Source organism: Podarcis vaucheri (genome assembly GCF_965113315.1).
Source record: "Podarcis vaucheri genome assembly, chromosome: 9".
Taxonomy (NCBI): Eukaryota; Metazoa; Chordata; class Lepidosauria; order Squamata; family Lacertidae; genus Podarcis; species Podarcis vaucheri.
In genome coordinates, this window is record NC_138767.1 from 71,130,244 (window position 1) to 71,152,447 (window position 22,204).

Below are 22,204 nucleotides of genomic sequence, written 5' to 3' on the forward strand. Positions count from 1 at the left end.
TGCTGGCCACATGACCCGGAAGCTGTCTGCGGTCAAACACCAGCTCCCTCGGACACTAAAGCGAGATGAGCGCCGCAACCCCAGAGTCGGTCACAACTGGACCTAATGGTCAGGGGTCCCTTTACCTTTACCATACCTGGAGGTTCTGATAATCGCAGGTAGAGAAACCTCTGGCTCCTCACCCTGAGACTTTACTCCCCATAGATGCTAAGGCAGCAATAGCTGAAACTCTGAAACTTTGAGTCAGACCCCCGGGATCCAACAACTCGAGTTTTCCCATGCTCACATGCAGTCCAGTTAAGATGTTTGTTTACCTGCAAGCAACTGCTGAGTCGGAGAGGAATGGAGATTTGCACCGAGCATTTCCACGCGTACAGCTTCCTCATTTTATTGAAGATCTTAATTTGAGCTATGCTCATGACTCATCATGAAACCAGTGTGAGTGTTGTGGTTAGTGTGTTGGACTAAAGATCTGGGAGACCAGGCTTCTTTCTAGTCCACATTCAGCCTAGGGCCAGTTACCATCTTTCAGCCTAGTCTACTTTAGGATGAGAAGAGGGATAACCATATATGTCACCTTGAGCTCCTTGGTGGAAAGGTAAATAAAAATAATAAATATTACCATAAAAAACCTTCCCCCCCCACCCCCATTATGCTGCCTGTATAACATAAACTTCAATACCTTGTTTCTAAGATATGAAAACTTTACACCAGGCATCCCCAAACTCGGCCCTCCAGATGTTTTGGGACTACAGTTCCCATCATCCCTGACCAATGGTCCTGTTAGCTAGTGATGATGGGAGTTGTAGTCCCAAAACATCTGGAGGGCCGAGTTTGGGGGTGCCTGCTTTACACCATCACTTCTCACATTTTTAGGGTTGATGACCTCTCCTACAAAGGTTGCCCATGAAAATAAATTTGTCTATGCAGCACAAACACGTTATGCCCTTTGGATGCCACACATAAAGACTAGCAAGTGATTTTGATCTTTGATGCATGGTTGGATAATGAATGTAGCCTGTACAGTTGGAAGACATGAGCCAGAAACAGAGATTCGAATCCTATTCAGTCATAAAATTAACTGAGTAAATTCATGTCACACTTCCAGCAGCCTGAATTAATTCACATAACTGTTGCAAGGAGGAGGAGGAGGAGAAAGAAGGAAGAAGAAGAAGAAGAAGAAGAAGAAGAGGGAACCAATGCATACCAGCCCTAAGCTTCATGGAAGAGAAGTGGGATACAGATGTTATAATTATGAGACAAAAAAGAAGTACATTTCACACCATCATTTTTATTGTTTTAAGACAGCAAAGTCTGGTGATCTTATGCATTCATAAAAAAATTACAAGGGTTGATAAAAACTGAAGCCACAATAAACTTAGAAATGTGACAGTTTTGTGTGTTTTTTTAAATCCACAGTATGCTTTACATTTTAAGGCTTAGACATTTTATTTAGTATATTAAGTGCATTGCTCTAACATGCTACATTTTATCAACCCCCTCAAAACATAAAAAAATAAAAAAGGCCAATCTGGGGAGTTCAGGAGTATTGCTTAGCAGCTTGAGATAACGGCATGGCTAAAAATTCAAAAAACATTTTTCATAGAAGCAATCTTTCCTACAGATGGTACCCGAGGTCCTCACATTCAAGCGGATCAATGGATGTACAACAGGTATTACTAAATTCCAAGTTTCTGTAAAATTACCTCTGCAACTGATGTTTTACGCCAAGTTAAATCCAACAAAATAGCTCTGGGTTGCTGAGGAATCTTATGACTATAAATGGTCAGGAATACCCAGAATAAACTTCTGATTCACAGTCAGGTTTGGACGGAGCTGCGGTACTGCTATCCAATAATTCAAAGGAGCAGGCTCTTAATATATTAGTAACAGGAGGTTTCCACTTTGGCGTCAGCTGATGGATTTAATGAGCATTGACAACAGTTTCAAGAAACCCTATATAATATTGTGATTGATCAATATATTAACCTTTTCCATTCTCCATCTATACAAGTGAACCACAAAGAATCGAGACAAGGCAATAGCTATGCAAAGAGACAAGCTGTATGTGCATTCCTAAAAATGTAGTGTCACCCTAAATCCTGAACTCAATCTACAAATACACCTTGGGAGACCCTGAAGTATCAATAAAGGACATTGAACATGCCTTCATCTTCTTTTCCCTATAAGGATTTGTTTAAGCATTAAGAAAGTGGTCTGTGGCTGGTTCAACTGTTGCTGAGCAGGGGGGAGAACACGACCTGTGAGTGATTTAGAGAATATTCTCACACAGCCGCACCTGTACCGTTTATAGATGGGGGAGTTCATCAGCACTCCTCCACCTGTTCATCTATTTCCAACGTATAACCTGAGAGCTTCATATATATAAATTGGACCCATTTAAAAAATTTCACCTTTTTTTAAAGCAGGGGTGAAATCTACACACACATTGCATGTGGGATGTACATCGCACAATATAATTTAAGTATGTGAGGGGCATAAATTGAGGCTCATTCCCATCTTCACCCTTAAAGTGTTGATGCAGAAAGAAGGAGGGATGCCACCTTGTAGGGGGTTTGTGTATTCAGTTAAAAAAACAAACACCGGGGCATAAAAAACTATGAAATAATTAAGTTTCCTTCGGATTTGCAGGATTAATTTGGTCTTTCATGTCATTTATTCTCCAAATTAAGATGTAATGGTATTGGTCCCAGATCTCCACAGTAAACTGATCAAGATATAATTCTGTAATATTTGAGAATATAAATCTGTAATATTTGAGAATATAAACCAGTAAGAAACCCATGCAGATATTTGGTAATTGTTGCAAAAGTTCAAGCAGCTTTCTTGCAGTAGAGGAATGAAAAGGCTGTGCTTCATTTCCAACAAGGAAAATTAGACTTTGATTTCTGACATTTGTATCCAACAGAGCAGTTCTTTCCTACAATTTATGCAAAAGTAGTCTTTGGCATCTGTAAACTTCTTTTCCCTTTTAATGTTAGATACAGAAAACATTAAACTGTCTATAAAAATACAGTATAGGACAAGCGCATTTCCCTGAAGTAAAATTTCACAATTTTAAACTGTAAACGTATTACATTCAAAACACAAAACTTTTAAAAGTTCTGAGGTTTTGGCAGTCCAGCACTTTGTGTACAGCAGAATTACATTATTCTAAAACTTTCACACAACAGAAAGTCTTGCTAAATTGAAGACATTTACGTGTCTCTACCAAGAGGAAAAGAATGGCTTCCGGCTATGGAAAGTCTGTGTAAACGCATTGCTCAGGTGAACAATTCGTCCTTGACTTCCACCATGACTTCTTTCCACAATCACACGAGGCATCTGAACAAGCTGAAGAGGACTTCTTCCATCCTTTAATGCCTGAATAAGATTAAGTATCTGTAGACACAAAAGTATATGGCATCAAACTGCCTATAAAGAGAGAGCAGTATAGTACAAGCGCCTTTTCCTGAAGTAAAATTTCATAAAATTAAAATAAAATTTGATGTGTGAATGGGACTGCTTTGTGGTGGCACCCTGGCAATATGACATTTGGGTGGCACCCACTTTGATAGCATTCAGGCACCAGCTCAACACATGGCTTTTTGACCCAGGCTTTTGTGAATGGTCACTGGTGTGTAGTATCGTATTTTTCGCTCTATAGGATGCACCTTGTTTTAGAGGGGGAAAACAAGAAAAAAAAATTCTCCCCCTCTCTGCTCAGAGCCCCTTCAGCGAAGCGGCAGGAGAAACGGAAACCCTTCCATTTCTCCTCCTGCTTGGCTGAAGGGGCACTGCGCAGCTCTCCCTCTCTGCTGCAGCCAGGAGAGTCTTCAGGCAGCTATCCCTGAAGCCTCTGGAGCGCAGCGCGAGTTCCCGCTGTGCTCCACAGGCTTTGGATTCCTTTCGCTGAAGCCGGGAGAGCAAGACTCTCCTGGCTTCAGCAAAAGGAACTTGAAGCCTGCGGAGCACAGCGGGCACTCGCGCTGCGCTCCGAAGGCTTCAGGCAGCTATCCCTGAAGCCTGGAGAGCGAGAGGGGTCAGTGCACACCAACCCCTCTCACTCTCCAGGCTTCAGCGAAAGCAACGCGAAGCCTCCGGAGCGCGGAGGGAGCATTCCCTCTGTACTTCGGAGGCTTTGCGTTGCTATCGCTGAAGCCAAGGAGCCTGTGTCCTATAGAGCGAAAAATACGGTAATTGCTGTGATTTTTGCAATTCCAGTGATTTTATGATCTTAGGTATATGGCATTTTATTGAATCTTGCCACTACCTGCCCTGAGATCTTCAGATGAAGGGCAAGGTGTGAACTGTCTAAATAAGAATTTAACATGTTTAGAGGGGACTTCTAAAATAAGTTTAGGGGACAGGTGGTTTGCATTAGAGGATGGCTGTTTCCTTGCTGTACTATCCAGAACTGGGGCCCGGAGTATCAGAAGTACTATGAGGTGACTTTCTGACCTTTCAAGTAGAAATATAAAAACTTTTGAAGGAGGGATAGTTGCTAGGAACTAATGTTCTCAGCTGTGGGGCTACCCTAGGATGCAAAGGTATTGATTATTTTTAACTAACCTGCTGCTAAATTTTAGGCTAACGTATTTCTGATATATTTGAAATGAAAATTGTTTAATGATCAATGTTATATCATAGTGATGTAGTATGACTACTGTATTTAGACTTCCATTTTCTATTAACCACTCTGAATACAAATGTATTTGTAGACAATGCAATATACAAATAAATTAGAATGGGCAATACGGCAATATCTATATGGGGCGGAGTGTGTGGTGATCCTTACTAGGTCAACTTCAAGATGATCAGAAAAGTCAAGAAACTATTTGGAGGAACAGGGGGGTTGTTGTACAGACTGACACATTAGTTTCCAGGCTGTTTAGGAATACTAAGTTCTTGGTTACGTGGCCCATCAGTTTATAGTACCGGTTAAGTCTTAACCAGATTCAATGTAGTTTATAGCACAATGCTATAATCAGAAGTACCATTAAGTAGATAAGTCTGAATAGGATTACTGACTTTGTCTTTAATAAAGAGCAACTAAGGAAAAATTGTTTTCTGCATATATATATTGCAGAAGTGTATTTTTAAAGGAACAGTTACAATAAAAAGCATTCTTACCTGTCCTCTCATCACAGACATTTGCCTTTCAAATGTAGCCTTGTCAAAACCTTTGTCGGTCTTAATTGAAAAAAATGAAAAAGTAAAGTTTCAGAACTTAACTCTTAACTCAAACCAAACTTATCCCCTATGCAACCAAAGATTTATAGCAGTACACAGCATGCCACCTTAAATAATAAATCATATTTTGCCAGGGGTCCAAATTTGTCAGAAATATTTTGCAAGCATTTGCCAATTCAGAACATTTACATTTCCTGCCAGGTATTGCACATTACTGTAACTAGTTCTGCCGAATATATTTTTGAAGTTACCTTAAACAATTCATAAAGATCTTCGCAAAGATCCTGTACAAAGTTCATGTCAGAAATACGAGGAAGAATCAAATCTATTGTTTCTTGAGAAAAGGGGACCTTTGCTTGTGGAAGCCAAGCCCAATGAAATGGATCTAGCGGAAGATAGGAAGAAAAAAAGGTGGTTTACATAGTCAAGCTTTTAGATGCATTTGCTGACTTCAGGAAATGCAACTTGATATACACAATCCTGCTTACAACCTTATGCTAAAAATTAACTAAAATTAACCTGTTAACTGACAAGTTGAAAGACTGAAAAAAAGATGCAGTTGAGAAGAGCAATTTATGCCAATTTAGTGCTTAAAACACAGTATACCTGAAGGAGCGTCTCCACCCCCATCGTTCTACCCGGACACTGAGGTCCAGCACCGAGGGCCTTCTGGCGGTCCCCTCGCTGCGAGAAGCCAAGTTACAGGGAACCAGGCAGAGGGCCTTCTCGGTAGTGGCACCCTCCCTGTGGAACGCCCTCCCATCAGATGTCAAAGAGAACAACAACTACCAGACCTTTAGAAGACATCTGAAGGCAGCCCTGTTTAGGGAAGCTTTTAATGTTTGATGTATCACAGTATTTTAATATTCTTTTGGAAGCCGCCCAGAGTGGCTGGGGGAAACCCAGCCAGATGGGCGGGGTATAAATAAATTATTATTATTATTATTATTATTATTATTATTATTATTATTATTATTATTATTACAAAATATAAAACAACCAGCTACAAGTTAATAATAGATAACATCGTTCTCTTTCCTTTCAAAAACAGTTATAAGTAATGACATTCCGCTAAGATGATGAAAGCTCAAAAAAGTGGGGGAATAGTGCACTTCCTTTGAAAGGGTTTTTCAAAAGGATGGGTAAAAAGGTAAAGGACCCCTGACAGTTAAGTCCAGTCGCGAACGACTCTGGGGTTGTGGCGCTCATCTCGCTTTACTGGCCGAGGGAGCCGGCGTTTGTCCGCAGACAGTTTTTCCGCGTCATGTGGCCAGCATGACTAAGCCGCTTCTGGCAAAACCAGAGCAGCACACGGAAACGCTGTTTACCTTCCTGCTGGAGTGGTACCTATTTATCTACTTGCACTTTGATGTGCTTTCGAACTGCTAGGTTGGCAGGAGTTGGGACTGAGCAACGGGAGCTCACCCCGTCACAGGGATTCGAACCGCCGACCTTCCAATTGGCAAGCCCTAGGCTCAGTGGTTTAGACCACAGCGCCACCCTCGTCCATATAAAATACCCCACCATGACCTTTGCCACTAAAAGAGACAGGATACAGAGTCTTGCATTCCCAGCAGACCTTAGGGCTTAGGGAGGTTCACATAGGCAACAGTGATAGCTCTCAGATTTTACACCATCTATCAGCAAAGTACATAATCACTATGATGTACCACTAGACAAAAAAGTTATTTACAAAGAGATAGTCACACATATGAAAAGTAGATACATTTATTCAACTTCTTCTTCTTGTGTTTTTTTTAACTTACATGCTCTCCATTCATCAGGATGTTTGAAAGGAAAAGCTAAACCATTATCAATTGCTGCAATTTTAATAATAGGTTCTTTTTTATCAATCCATTGAATATCCTGCAAGAAAAGTACTTTTAGTTTTAAATTTTTTTTTTATTCTGAATAGTCACATAAACAGGATTATACAATAACCTCAAAAAACATCAAATATATTAATTACTGGTTATAACATGCTCATTATCACATCACAAGCTCGATCCAACAATATCAAAAATTCCACATTGTACATATATTCCACCACTGGATAGAGCTTAACTCTTGCCTTATTGCAACACTAGCTTAGTGTTTTTATTAGTCTGAGAGGGCATGCTCACTTGTGTTGCTCTTGGCCTAATGTAACGGGATGATACCGTATTTTGCGCCCCATAGGACGCTCCGGCCCATAGGACGCACCTAGTTTTTTGGGGGGGAAATAAAGAAAAAAAAATTTATTTCCCCCCCAGGTGCGGGGCTGGAAGAACCAGGTCGGGGAACAGTGGGAAGGCATGCTCTGCCTCCCCGCTGTCCCCCGAGCTTGTGGGGCTGGCGATGGGGAGAAGTGCGCTGATCCCGGGACTGCAGGCAGCTCTGCGCTGCCATCCGGAGCGGGGCGGGACTTAGCGCCCCGCTCCCGGTGGCCGCGCAGAGCTGCGTTGATCCCGGGACGGCAGGCAGCTCTGCGCCACCATCCGGAGCGGGGCGGGACTTAGCGCCCCGCTCCCAATGGCCGCGCAGAGCTGAGCTGGTCCCAGGACTGCAGGCAGCTCTGCGCGGCCATCCGGAGCCGGGCGGGACTTCGCGCCCGGCTCCTGGTGGCCACGCAGAGCTGCGCTGATCCCGGGACTGCAGGCAGCTCTGCGCAACCCTTGGAGCCGGTCTCCCGAGGTTTGCGCAGAGGTTCCCGAAGCCTGGAGAGCTAGAGGGGTCGGTGCGCACCGACCCCTCTCGCTCTCCAGGCTTCAGCGAAAGCCTGCATTCGCCCCATAGGACGCACACACATTTCCCCTTCATTTTTGGAGGGGAAAAAGTGCGTCCTATAGGGCGAAAAATACGGTAATTGTTATCAACTATTTGTTCTACCTGCAGTAATTCACATAACATTAATAATTTTGAATGTAACATGTGGTATAGCATAGTAAGTATAATCTGTGGGGGGGATAAAAAAACCTCCAAATATGATATCTGACATAACAACAAAGCTTTCATATTTGAATTTAGGGTTTAGGAAACATCACTGCAACATAGCTGTGGGCCTGTTATTTCATTTCTCTCCAACTGTCATCTATCAGCAGCCATTATATGAGGCTACAGCTGAGACACACACACATGCATGTAGGGCTTCAGGGCAGAGCTGAGAGCAACCTTTGGCTCCTCCTCTTGTGGAACTCTTTCAATTTATTCTGGTTGTTACAAGAACTAAGAACTACTGCCTACGCCTGCTATTTTCCTCCTCCCTCCCATTTCCTTTTCCTTTTGTCTCATGGCATTTAGACTGTAAGCCTGAACGCAGACACTGTCTTTTTACCGATATCTGTATTATTTAATGATAGCACAAGCATCTTTTGTCTTCTTACCTTATCAGAAAGTTCACTCTCATCACTCTGCTTTTCATATCTGACTAGCCAATTGTCATTGCCTCTGTCTTCAAATAAAATAGGGGGGGGGCAGAATCAGTGAAATGCATTAGAATAAAGCATATATTTGAAATGACAAATTCCAATATAATTATCATAAATGTATCATTTTTAGAGAACTGGGATAGTTAAATAAATAAAAATTTCATATAAATTACAATGCCACGGTTTTTTCATGAAGCAGCAATAGTCAGAAAATGCAATCCTCATGATATAATTCATATTCTGAATTGCATTATATGGGGTTTTTTGTCCTCTCTGCCCGTTTAACTACAAGGGGGACTTTATTTGTGCTGAGGCAGAAGTTCACAAAAATATTTGGGTCCCTTTTTCAGAACAGTAAGAATCCTTTGCTTATATACTCCTTTACTTATAAAGGAAAAAACAGAACAAATTCCTCCTCTGCTCACTAAACATTTGAGGAAGCTACAGCAGAATGGAGTTGGACATGGGCCAAGATTCAGCTAAGATAAATATTGATAAAGCTAAAGGAAAATGTTTATTAAAAGCTATACCAATCTAACACCATGCTGATCAAGTCACATATAGCCAACTGTGCAAAACTGTTTCTGCAAAGTCAACGGATCTCTTTCAGATTTTATACTAGTTACAGATAGGTAGCCGTGTTGGTCTGCCATAGTCAAAATCAAAAAATTCCTTCCAGTAGCACCTTAAAGACCAACTAAGTTAGTTCTTGGTATGAGCTTTCGTGTGCATGCATACTTCTTCAGATTTTATACTGTACACATATTTTGACACTGTCCAATAATCCAAAAAAATTGGAGGACAATTTGTAATTTCATTACAGAAATAATAGTGGCTCCAATACCATATGACCTTAAAACACTACTATTATGTTATCTGAAATATACAGTACTGGAGGGGAATCTGGAAGTAATACATTACCTCCCAGCTCTGAAAATATGTATTGTGAAAAGCTTGTAAAAACATGATGGGACCGTTAGCTTCAGAAAGGCTGTGGAGAATCTGAGATGTTGTACTAATGAAGAACCACTGCTACAAATAACACTATGTTGCCACAGTGTATATCATTTTAATGGTCCCATAGATAAATCTCACAGTGAGGCGGTAGATCAGAGCTTTCCAAACTTTTCATGTCAGTGGCACGCGTTTTAGACATGCATCATTCCACAACAAAGTAATTCAGTTTTACAGTGGTACCTCGGGTTAAGTACTTAATTTGTTCTGGAGGTCCATACATAACCTTAAACTGTTCTTAACCTGAAGCACCACTTTAGCTAATGGGGCCTCCTGCTGCCGCTGCGCCGCCAGAGCACGATTTCTGTTCTCATCCTGAAGCAAAGTTCTTAACCTGAAGCACTATTTCTGGGTTAGCGGAGTCTGTAACCTGAAGCGTATGTAACCCGAGGTACCACTGTACTAGCAAACTGGAGGTTACATTAACCCCTTTCCAACCCCAGGAGGAGTGTGGGGAGCGCATGCGCGACACACCGCAGCCGATACACTAACAGTGTTGTGACACACAGTTTGGGAAGTTCTGTGGTAGATAAAGCCACAGCTATTCTGTTACATGGGCCAGTTATGATATTTTGCTGCCCACATCTTTAAAGGATCCCCAGCTAAACTACTGAGAGAACACTGATGAGGAAGCACTTGAACACAACCATCTTAACTATGATGTGACAGTTTCTGTTTGGTTTAGCCCACACTTTCTCATTTGTTCCTAGGAACAAATATGAAAACCTGATGATGATGTTTGAAAACCTGATGATGATGAAACGGTAAAGATTTCTACTCCCCTATGAGCAACAAAAGAATACTGCTGCTGCAAGAGACAAACACAGCTACCCTTCTAGAAAGGGTTTATGCATAAATGAGCTACCTTTTATAATCTCAGGAACAGAGAGAGATGCAAGTATCAGTCCAACCCAAACATTTGACTGGCAACAACTCTCAGAAGCCCTTCTCAAATTAACAGTATGAGAAGCCTTTCCTCTAAAATGCAGAGGAATGCCTTGCTTGATTCATAGTACGTCATTGTACATCACAGCAAAGAATGGACATTCATAGCAATTGCCCCTTTTTGGGCACAGAGATAGGACCCTGGGGCCAAATGCAGCCCTCTGGGACTCTTCCTAGGCTCACCAGCCCTGCTTTGCACCCTCCTTGAGTAGTTTTGCAAAGCTGAAATACGACCCTGGATAATGCTTCTTGTTTTCCCAGCTGGGGGATAGTCTACTATACAAAATTAAGCTCAAGCCTACCACTGCCATGCGGCCTCCAAAAGGTTGCTCAGATGGGAATGTGATCCTTAAGCTGAAACAGATTCCCCATCCCTGCTCTAGCATAGTATAAGCATATTACTTCAAACAGTGTCAAATCTCTCAAATAGGGTTTGAAAACCTCCAGCCAAGGACCTAATGAATACTGGCATGGCTCCCAATTTTATCTGTGAGGCTGTTCCCCACAAACCACCACCACTTGTCCCAGCCCTGACTTCACCTGTGTGGGGCAGGTACAGATAGGGCTACAAAGGAACAAATGAGAATTTAAGGATCAGCACTAACGTGGACCCCCACTAGCTGTCCTAGGAAATTTCCCACTGGGAGCCCACCTAATTATTTGTTGAACAGGCATGCCAGAAAAATGAGTATGAGCTATGGAAGTAAAAAACAAACAAACTATTAAATACCAGTGTTTCTGATTATGTAATCAAGCACTACCAATCTTTCAAACTGAGACTGAAATTGTTTCCTTGTATTCTCGGGCAAAGGGTCTGTTTCAAATTTCCTGAGCCAATAGTCAGCTTCTTTGTAGCCTTCCACAAATAGCTGAAAGGAGCCAACCTGAAATTTAAAATAAACCCTGCATTAAGAAAAGGAACAAAATCGATTCTTAAAGTACCTAATATCCAAGTAGTGTTCTGTTCTTAATTTGCATCATATCAACTGCTTATTTTAAATTTATTAATTTAAATTAATTTATTTAGCGTCCTGCCTCAAGAACAAATGTAGCATATGAACAAAAGAGCAGCCCTGCTGATTCTGACGTAAATAAGAACATAAAAGAGCCTGCTGCTTCAGGTCAATAGCCCTTCCAGTCCAGCATCCTGCTGTCACAGTGGCCAACCTGCTTCAGGTCAATAGCCCTTCCAGTCCAGCATCCTGCTGTCACAGTGGCCAACCAGAGGCCTACAGAAAGCCCACAACCAGGATACAAGTGCAATAGCATGCACCCACTTTTATCCTTAGCACCTGGTATTCAGAGGCATATTGGAGAAATAATAAGAATCATAACTAGAAGCTATTAATAGACTTATCCTCCAAAACTTTGGACTTGGAATAGATTCAGCCCATGAAACTGATTCAAGTTGAGATCTGAGAGCTGTTAAATTTGAGTTAAAATAGTCAAAAATATTCAAGCATGTGCTAGGGAAAAGAAAACTGAAGCAATAGGTAAGGCTGGGGTTGCCATATTTCAATACAGTAACCGAAAATCTGGACACAAAATTTATTGAGCAAAAAAGAGCTATTTTTAAGGATAATTGCCAAAATGACACCGCCAAGATGGGTTGCCATACATCCGGATTTCCTTGGACATTTCAGCGATTTCCACCCAGACACTGTTTCTGACAGCCGAATCCTGGCTATGTCCAGAAAATTCTGGACGTATAGCAACCCTAGATAAGTCTGGCAGTTGTGGAACTATTAAGGACATTCCCTGTTATGGACACATTAGAACTCTGAATTTGAATAGCTTGGTTGTGGAAAATGGTGAAAATAATGCAAGTTTGAGATATATCTCTTGATTTGTATTATTTTGACTATGCTAATCATGGTGGGAGGCATGAACTATGCAGGAAATTGCATCACCGCCTGTAACAACTGAAAATGTTATTCAGCAATTTTCTTGGCTATATTCTTGTTTCTGCACTTCTTCTGAATTGTGCCAAATGGACAGCTGTGCCTATATTTTCCTAGAGCCTGGGTAACTTCTCAGGGTCATTTGTAGGACTCTTTTGAGCAATGGGGATTATACAGAAATCTGAAGATAATAAGAATTAATGGGAAGTGGCAGCAATAAAGAGATAGTAATAACAGTCTTAATAAGGCCAAACAAACAAAGAAGATCAAAGAAAAGACATACAAAACCCACAAAGTATTATTTCGGAACGAAAGTAAAACCATGAGCACTGGTATACTCAGTGCGGTGTTTGGTTTTCTTTCTAACTTTTCTTGAGACGCAATCCCACTTTTAAAAATTGGGCATTTGGTATGAGGAGATAGTGCTTTTTGAATTCTGACCAACAGAAAGGGAGGAAATCCCTTGAAACATATGGAAATAAAGCATTTCAAGGGGCTTACCTTAGGAGGTAGTCCTATTCGATGAAATTTTTTGCCAACTTTTGGCACTTTTTCTAAAGCATATTTTTTGCCTCTTGATTTTGCACGATCTATTGCACTGTAGTTGAAGGTCTCACTAACAATCCAGATAACCTTAAAACAAACAACATAAAACAGGATTTAGAGTCTTTAGCTTTGGAGACTTTAAGTGTGGACACTTAATATAAGGAATAAGGTGTTGGCTTAGATAACTGGGCCTCAACCATTTTGAACTTCAAAAATTAAAAACACTTTGTCTAGTCCAGAAACAACAGGAAGCCAGAATAGATGTTCTGAACGTAAGTGTAATGTGCTTCCTTCAGCTTAATCTTGTAATTAAATGGGCGGCCTCAGTTTGAACTAACTTAAGTATAGGGATAGGCTTCAAAAGCAGCCCGTGTAGAAAATGTTGCAGCTGTCCTGGTTAGACATTAAGATATGTGCCACGGTGACTTTGGTCATCACCTCCTAGGAACAAAATCCCAGTGCCCAAGCCCCATTTTGCTCTGACGCCTTGCAGGCCCACATTGCTTTTTCAGGCAGCACGAAGCCTGCAGGTTCCTGAGCCACCACATCACTACCAGAAGAGACATGTGGCTTGGACACGATAAGTGCCCCCCCGCGCTGTGGCTCCCAGTGCCCCCCACCCTCCCTGCACCCCCTAATTACACAGTTTAGGTTGCAACGTCTTATTTCTACAGAGTCAACTCCTGGTACAAATCTTTCTTACCTTTGTTTTAGGCACCACTCCCAATCCCAATTTACTGTCCACAAGATAGGCACCAGTTTCAGAGAGGTATCCCTGATTAGGAACAAGACAGCCTCTGCCAAAACAGCAAGGGCAACACATTTTGTGAAAATACTTGGTCCATTTTGGGTTTAGGTGACCATAAGGCTCTTCAGATTTTGGTTTAAATACTCCAATCGATTTCTGAGGAAAGAAGTAAGTAGTTAGTATTTATTAAAATGCCTTCATTCTGAAAGTAGTCAAAGAATGCATTATGTCCACCTGGTATTTTATCATCTATGGAACAGTTTGCCTCCTGAATAGCCTTGGCTAGAGTTCTCACTAGGGCCACACCTATTACAACTCACACTGTGGAATGCAACCATGTTGTTGTGCATTGGGTGATGTGACTTAGCGTCACACGGTTGGAGAGAGCAACAAGACTATTTTGCTGGGTTTTGTTAAGGTGACTAGCAGCTCTTACAAAATCTCTTCTCTGTGGCTCAAGTACAATATAAATACACTTTAAATAAAGGCAGCAAAACAGGAAACTAAACATTAACATCTTCATTTGGTACGGTATAAAATTGTCAGCAAATTCTAAATTCATGACAAAAATGGTCCATGAATGCGTAAGCATTCCCTTCAAACAAGTACACACACTTTCTCAAACAGTGTACACAGTAACACATATTTCACATAGTGCATTTTAAGCGGGAGGAAACAGATGCTGTGCCTTTAGCTTCTGAGTTGCAATGCCTTCACTAAACTACTCAAGTGAGGGGTCTAACAGAATGGCTTAGAGGACATATGCAGCAAAAATGCAAGCTGCTTTACCCATAGAAAATGAGTATTTAAAAAATAAAAAGACAAAAGCAATTGCTTTTTGTTTTATCTGGGATCACAACTGATCTATGTTAGAATGGAAATAATATAATGCAATTCTATTCAGCTGAACTCTATCTTTTCAGCTGAACTTCTATTTAGCTGAACTCTAGCTCTGCATATGAGCATTGAAAGTGGCAATTTTATTAGATTTACCTTTGCAGCAACCAGAAGTATGCTGAAAGATTGACTATGCACTGAACCTAGTACTAAGTGAGAATAATGTCAATTTGACCAATGCTTATTATTATCTATGAGGTTTGCTACACTGAATGACCAAAATAATGATGAAACCTACAGTAAAATACCCTAAGGCACTATGGATAATGACTAAAAATGTGCAAATGGAGTTTTCAAAAGTAATTCATTTACAGCTTGCATCAAAATACTGTATATAATTAAGCTCAAACTCTTTTTAGAAGGAAGCATTCTGCTAAAACATACAATGCACGCTTTGCTGTAAAGTGTGTACATGACTGGCTGCTTTGGGTTGACCTGCTGGCAGTAAAAGACCCCTAGAGAGAGATGATAGATATCAAGTCTAAGTCACTGACAAGATACAGATAGGTAGCCGTGTTGGTCTGCCATAGTCAAAATAAAAAAATTCCTTCCAGTAGCACCTTAAAGACCAACTAAGTTAGTTCTTGGTATGAGCTTTCATGTGCATGCACACTTCTTCAAATATCTGAAGCTCATACCAAGAACTAACTTAGTTGGTCTTTAAGGCGCTACTGGAATGAATTTTTTCATTTTCACTGACAAGAGTAGGACTGGACCCAGTATCTACTGCTTTATTACCAAGGGCTCATTCATAAATACATTCACCAGTTACACAACCTGCAATCAATGACCTCCATTAGACGTTGTCCAAAGGAATAGTTAAGTAAGAGAATTAGTGATCATACATTTTGCATTAAAATAGGATTATAACAAAACGAAGAGCATTCAGTCACTAAGTCAGACAGAAAGTCTTAGGTTGGCAATCAGTATTTGAGTTCATTAGATCACCATTATCTTTCACTTTATTAGATTGCTTTGTCTGCAGCATCCTTCAGCTCACATAAACATACACATCCACTTTCTCAGTTCCAGTTGACTTCCTGAAAATGATAGGTAAGTTGTTCCCTAGAGGCAAGTCTTAAAAATGTAGTGAGAGAGCACCCACATATGGGTGGCCTGAAGATGTGCAATGCAGTTCTACTATTGAAGTTGAGCAGGCCTGTACCTGTAAACTGCTTAAATGGGAGAGAACGAGGGAAAGGGGAGTAGTTTAATAATGATTTCTTGTTTTGTGTTGGAACAACATGGCACAGGGGAAATAACTGAACTTACTGCCATAGTAGTGTGGGGTATGTCATCTGCATTCTAAACAAAAGAGAAATTTGAATTCATATTTTATTAAGGATGAGCCAAAAACCCATGTCACAGCAAATCAGCCAACCTCTAAGATGCCACAATACTTTTTGTCTTATTGGTTCTACTGCTCAGAACAGTTCTCTTAGGATTTTACAACCCATTAGCCTCTCTATATAATAAAAAGTTCAACTAGAAATTTTCTGTTGGTAAGAAACATTAGCTAAATAAGACAATTTAAAAGGCTCAGAATGGCTGAGTCAGTACCTTGGTTTCTCTTTTGCTACCATGGCATGGCATGAGACAATCCCCCTGCCAATAATCATTAACAAGGTATACCAGAAACTCGATGCTGCCTCAGGGAAATGAGTTTCTGGCTCTGAATATACATTAGCTATTGTCTCTTACAGCTAATCACATAGCTCCAGCTAAAATGGTTGCTACTAAAAACACCTGTGCCTGCTAGTCAATATTCTATTTTCTGACCTTACTATCCTATCTACAGCCCTGTGTCTTCCCCCTTTTTATACCCAGCCCTGTATCGGGAAGTTTTTAAATCTTTGATGTTTCATTACGTTTTTATATTTTGCTGGAAGACGCCCAGGGTGGTTGGGGAAACCCAACCAGATGGGCAGGGTATAAATATCACTATTACTAAAGTACGGGTTTCCAGAAAAACTCCCAGTGCCCTACACAGTTCATTTATATTCAGCAAACCAAACTGAAATAATACACCATGTTAATAGAACTGTAGAGTTGGAAGGGACCCAAGGGTCATCTAGTCCAACCCCCTGCAATGCAGGAACATTTGATGTTCATTTGATGTCCATACATAAATATATCAAATGCTTTTCAGAACAGTCAAAAGTTGCTGAACTCAGAAGTCCTGCTGAATTAAATGGGGTATACTCCCAGGTAGAGTGGAGTTAGGATTATAACCTAAACCTGTGCTCACCCACACAATTCTCACTAAACAAGGACACAAGCCACACGAGTTACAACTACACCCTGGCACTCCTGATGTATTCTGGAACATACTTTGGCAATATAGCTGTTGCAGACCTCTCACTTAGATATTGCATGTGAATACAAATGAGTTGAGAAAGAGAAAGATTTGCTTATTGCCACAGGTAGTAATGAGAAAGCCACAGAACTGGTTTGAAATACAATGCTGCAACACAACAGATTTCATGTTAAAGCTGTTTTACTTGAATTCTGCAAGCCCAATTTCTTCACTGAAGTTGAAGAGACCATGAGACCATGGCAAGAAATAAATATTTTCTGCCACTCTCTGGTCCACATTTTTCAAACTCCTTCTCAAGGATGCCATGCTGGATGAAATCTTCCTGAAGTCTAGTTAATATACCAAAATTTATTGTATTAACCAAAGGCCATAACAATTTCATATGCAACTTGTTTCTTTGTCTTTAAGATCTTACATTATAAAAGTAAGCAAGTGTTTTTTGACCCTTTACCATCATTTTAATATGGTCATGGGGGGGGTATTTTTTTCCAGGCTCTTCATTTCATCTGCAGAAACCGTAGTGTGGGGTTAACAAAACAAGCCCCAATGTGACAATGTGTACTTAACTTTGCCCATTAGTTCAGCATTCCACCTTTTGTTTTTTTACCAATCAGGTATACACATGTCTGGGAACCAATGCACTCACTCTCTTAGGATCTTTGACGAAGTAGCTCCCACTGGATCCCTGTGAGATTCTTTCTGGAAAGACTCCACTTTCTATGGCTTGTTCTGCTTGCTGCATGATTTCAGCAAATTCTGGATCATCCAAAAAGAAGTTCATTTCGGCAATACTTCCAACATTTCCTGTATGTGCTAAATAAAACAGTTTAAATTAGGACTGTCAACTGCGTTTATCACTTACCACACAATCCTTGGCATGTCTTTGCAAAAGTAATTGTCATTAGGTCCCAACATAGAGTGTACTCCCAGGTAAGCAGGCATGGGATTGCAATAATAGTTATAAAGCACCTATATTTCCTAAGTGCTATAGATAAAGATAAAGGAACCCCTGACCGTTAGGTCCAGTCGCAGACGGCTCTGTGGTTGTGGTGCTCATCTTGCTTTACTGGCCGAGGGAGCCAGCATACAGCTTCCGGGTCATGTGGCCAGCATGACTACACCACTCCTGGTGAACCAGAGCAGCGCAGGGAAACACCGTTTACTTTCCTGCCGGAGCAGTACCTATTTATCTACTTGCACTTTGACGTGCTTTCAAACTGCTAGGTTGGCAGGAGCAGGGACCGAGCAACGGCAGCTCACCCCGTTGCAGGGATCCAAACCGCCGACCTTCTGATCAACAAGCCCTAGGCTCAGTGGTTTAGACCACAGCGCCACCCGCATCCCAATTCCTAAGTGCTCTACAGAGATTAAAATACGAGGTAGCCAGCTGCTGCCTGAAGGTTCACAATATAGAATAGGAGAGAAAAAAATGGGAGAGAGAAAAGCAAACTAATTCAGGTATCAATTCAGGTTATCTAAACTTTGTACCTATTAGCAACTGTTCACTACGATAGCAAAATGGAATATCTACACCTACTGGAAAAAACATGTCTGTTTGCCAGACACGAGGGCCAAACAGTGCTTTCATGCACTGTTTTGCTAGCATGCATCTGAGCAGCCATATCATCAGGTGGACTTTTTGCTTTGAGACAAAATGGCATTTCTGAATTGGGGACTTCTTGGTTCACAACTCACTTCTACAAGGAGCTCATGGAGCAACCAAAGACAGATTATTAATCCTCCTCTTCATCTGCAATGTACAGATAACAGCAGTAACCTACTTTAGGGAGTTGTTCCAAGGATTACTTAAGCTTGGTCTGAACATGCAAAAGAAAGAATGGCATGGTGGAATAGACCTTAGGATTCAGGCGAAGGCATGTGTTTGGGGTTTGTTGATCACAGAGTTTAAGACTTGTGTTCATGGCATTATCCCCATAATAACCCTAATGAGGTGGATTAGACTGAGGCAGAGTGACTGGCCCAGGTCATCCATTGAGCTAACAGGCCGAGTGGGGATTTGAAGCTGGGTCTCCCCAGTTGTGATCCAACAGCATGCAACGCATCCAATTGGTCCAATAAAACATTCCCAACACGCAAGTACATTGAGGTGAAAAGCTCCAGCCCGGTCTCCTGGCTTCCTACACCTGCAAGAAGCTTCTTTTTTAAAAAAAAAATATTAAAGATCAGCAATCACAAGCAGCCAGCACCTGCCACCTCATTCTGTTGCACTAGGTTTGCAGACCAGCGGGAATTAAGCACTTGGAAAGCTAAAACAACAACTACAGTGGTACCTCGGGTTAAGTACTTAATTCGTTCCGGAGGTCCGTACTTAACCTGAAACTGTTCTTAACCTGAAGCACCACATTAGCTAATGGGGCCTCCCGCTGCTGCCGCGCCGCCGGAGCACGATTTCTGTTCTCATCCTGAAGCAAAGTTCTTAACCTGAAGCACTATTTCTGGGTTAGCGGAGTCTGTAACCTGAAGCGTATGCAACCTGAGGTACCACTGTATTTACGGATGCTAAAAAGCAGGAGGACTTAAAGAGGGTCGAAATGATACGCAAAACGTCAAAAAATAAAAGCGGGTGGCGGCGGACTGACAAATGTCAAAAACACAAGCAGAAAAATCGCCTTTTCCTTGCCCCCCCCCACCCAGATTAACCTGACAAGAGAAGCCACGTCCTGGTTTCATGACAGAGGGGGGGGGGCAAGGGGCAAGATTACACTCGAGGAAGCAAAACGGACGGTTCTATTTCAGCTGCGGGGATGTGGGAAAATTCATATACTGGGGGGGATGCCCACCACCTTAATTAAGAGAAAGGGGGGAGGAGGGGGGGTCCAGCTCTAACTCCCTCCCCCTCTAATTTTTTTTTTAAGGGCAAAATAATAATAAATTCAAATACTCAGAGGCCCCGGATGACAGCCCGACCACCTCCCCCCCCCCCACCTGGGCGCTGCGAACTCGCCTCACCGTGGAAACGAGCAAACAAACCGGGGAAGAACCCTGAGGCGGCTCTGACCTGTGGCGCGGCGGCGGCGGCCGCCCCTCCGGCCCGAGGCCGCCGAGCCCAGCAGAGGCTCCTCTTCTTCGTCGTCGTCGTCGTCGTCGCTCCCGTCGTCGCCGGCTCTTCCCCCGTAGTCCAGCTGCGGCCCAGCCGAGCCGCCGCCGAGGCTGACCCTGACGGCGCCTCCCGGAGCCCCCCTGGCGGCCCGGCTGCCGGGCGCCGCCTCCGTCCCCAGCTGGAGCAGCTCCTCGTCGTCAGCCTCTTCCTCCTCCCCGTCCTCTGGGCCGAGAACCGGCTCGGCCCCGGACTCCGCCATGAGGGGAAAGGAGCAGCGGGCGCGCCGGGGAGAAAAAAGGTCCGGCCGCCTCTCCCTCTCGCGAAGTTGAGGGGAAAGTCAGGGCAGCATTGGGAGAGCGAGTGGGAGCGCGGGTGGCCTACTGCGCGTGCGCACGGTGGGCGCGGGATTGGCGAAGGGGAGGAGGCAGGCAGGCAGGCAGGGCGGAAGCGCCTTACCTGAGGATTTAAAGGGCCAGCATCCCGTTGCTACAGGTGGTGGTGGTGGAGGAGGAAGAAGGCCTTTCATCGCCAGGGAGGGGAAACTCAGTTTTATTATTACTATTCCCCCCCCCCAAAGAAATGTTTAGGGGTACTCTCATCCTGGATGAGGCTGTTGCAGGAATTTATGTATAGGTTGGGGGGTTGCCCCTCCAGCAGATATCATGCACATGCAGCCCACTACCAAAATCAGCACACTTTTGTGACTTTTGTGATCTGAAACTTCATCACAGTTTCTTCCATAGCTGTCAGCTTACAGATTTGAAAATAAGGGACCAGCAGCCTCGAAAATAAGGGATCAGCAGCCAAAATAAGGGATTTTAGTCGACCACATTAAATACGAAGTTAAAAGGGACCGGATAATTTTGGAGAGCAGTGCCGGTTTTTAGCCCTTCGTTTCCAGAGGTTGCTGCTCAAGCTGATGAAACACTGCAATTAAATAACTACAAGCAGCAACCACTTTTCGCGCAAAACGAAGTCCAAGCTACGAAAATGCTGCCTCAGGCAGAGAAGCTCGGTTTGGCGGCCGTGAAGAGAATGGCGGTGGAAGGGCCCGAGGCTCCCGGCGGGAAGGGGCTCCCGGGGGCCGAGGCTGGCAAGAGGAGGCCGGAGGGAGGCAGGCCAGGCAACCAAGCAACACATTTGGAGCCTCCCTCCTCCCTGGCCGGCAGGGAGGGAGGGAGAGGAGCTGCTTCCTTTAAAACCCGGGAAATTTAAGAGACATCATCAATAAGGGACAGCAGCGGGACACGGTGCTGGGATAAGGGAGTTTCCCGCCAAATAAGGGACGGTTGACAGCTATGGGAGGAAGGCTAGTCATCGCCAGGGAGGTGAAACTCAGTTTTATTATTAGTGCTCCCCCCCCCCAGAAATGTTATGGGGTACTCTCATCCTTGATGAGGCTGGGGGGTGCCCCTCCAGCAGATATCATGCACATGCAGCCCACTACCAAAACCAGCACACTTTTGTGACTTTTGTGATCTGAAACTTCATCACAGTTTCTTCCTATCTATTCAAAGGGCCTTTGCTGCACGATACCAAATGTAAGAATTCACTGATAAATGTATCTATGTACTGGCTCACTGGAAAACGTCAGAAATTCATATAGACATGTGAGCTCAGCTACTCAGCAGCCCCTCTGCCTGAGTGATAATTCCTGGCATCCTGATACCTGAGTGCCAGACAGGAGCCATTCCAGAAATAACAAACCCAGATGCGGACAAAAGGATGTGATTAACTTGGCTGGGAAACAGGGAAATGGAAATATCTTTTTTGTTACACTTGATGGGTGTTTGGTGGAGGGCAAGGAGAACCATGGAGCAGGATCCAGGATGCTCAGATTACTGCCACCAGACCTCCCCTTTCATGATGTAACCGTTATGGGTTATTTGTGGGGCACAGGAATTCGTTCATTTTTTCCCCCAAAATACAGTCCAGCCCCCCACAAGGTCTGAGGGACAGTGGCCCGTCCCCCTGCTGAAAAAAATTGCTGACCCTTGGTATAATCTCAACCAGCTGCCACCTGGCTACCATCTTACTTCCACCCAGTCGAAGGGTAGCCCCCTCCTCCCCTTGGAGAATTCAGCAGGGAGGAGAATGAAGACAAAACTAGAAAACTAGACAAAACTGCCTGTCTGACTTCCTGGTGACCTTCCTGCCTTCTGTCCGACCAGTTCC

At 42.9% G+C, this 22,204-nt stretch overlaps 1 protein-coding gene and 1 long non-coding RNA gene across 2 annotated transcripts in view; one reads left to right on the forward strand and one right to left on the reverse strand.

Moving 5' to 3' along the window:
* LOC309540558 overlaps window positions 1-22,204 on the forward strand; it is a 161,687-nt gene that overhangs the window by 8,553 nt on the left and 130,930 nt on the right. The window lies entirely within an intron of this gene.
* Window positions 1,272-20,398, reverse strand: PI4K2B (phosphatidylinositol 4-kinase type 2 beta). Its single transcript, XM_082237427.1, is given in 11 exon segments — window positions 1,272-3,402; window positions 5,134-5,193; window positions 5,445-5,578; window positions 6,960-7,059; window positions 8,556-8,623; window positions 11,290-11,443; window positions 12,962-13,093; window positions 13,710-13,910; window positions 17,615-17,781; window positions 19,939-19,973; window positions 19,975-20,398. Coding segments are annotated over 11 exon segments (1,539 nt in total). The 5' UTR covers window positions 20,289-20,398; the 3' UTR covers window positions 1,272-3,228.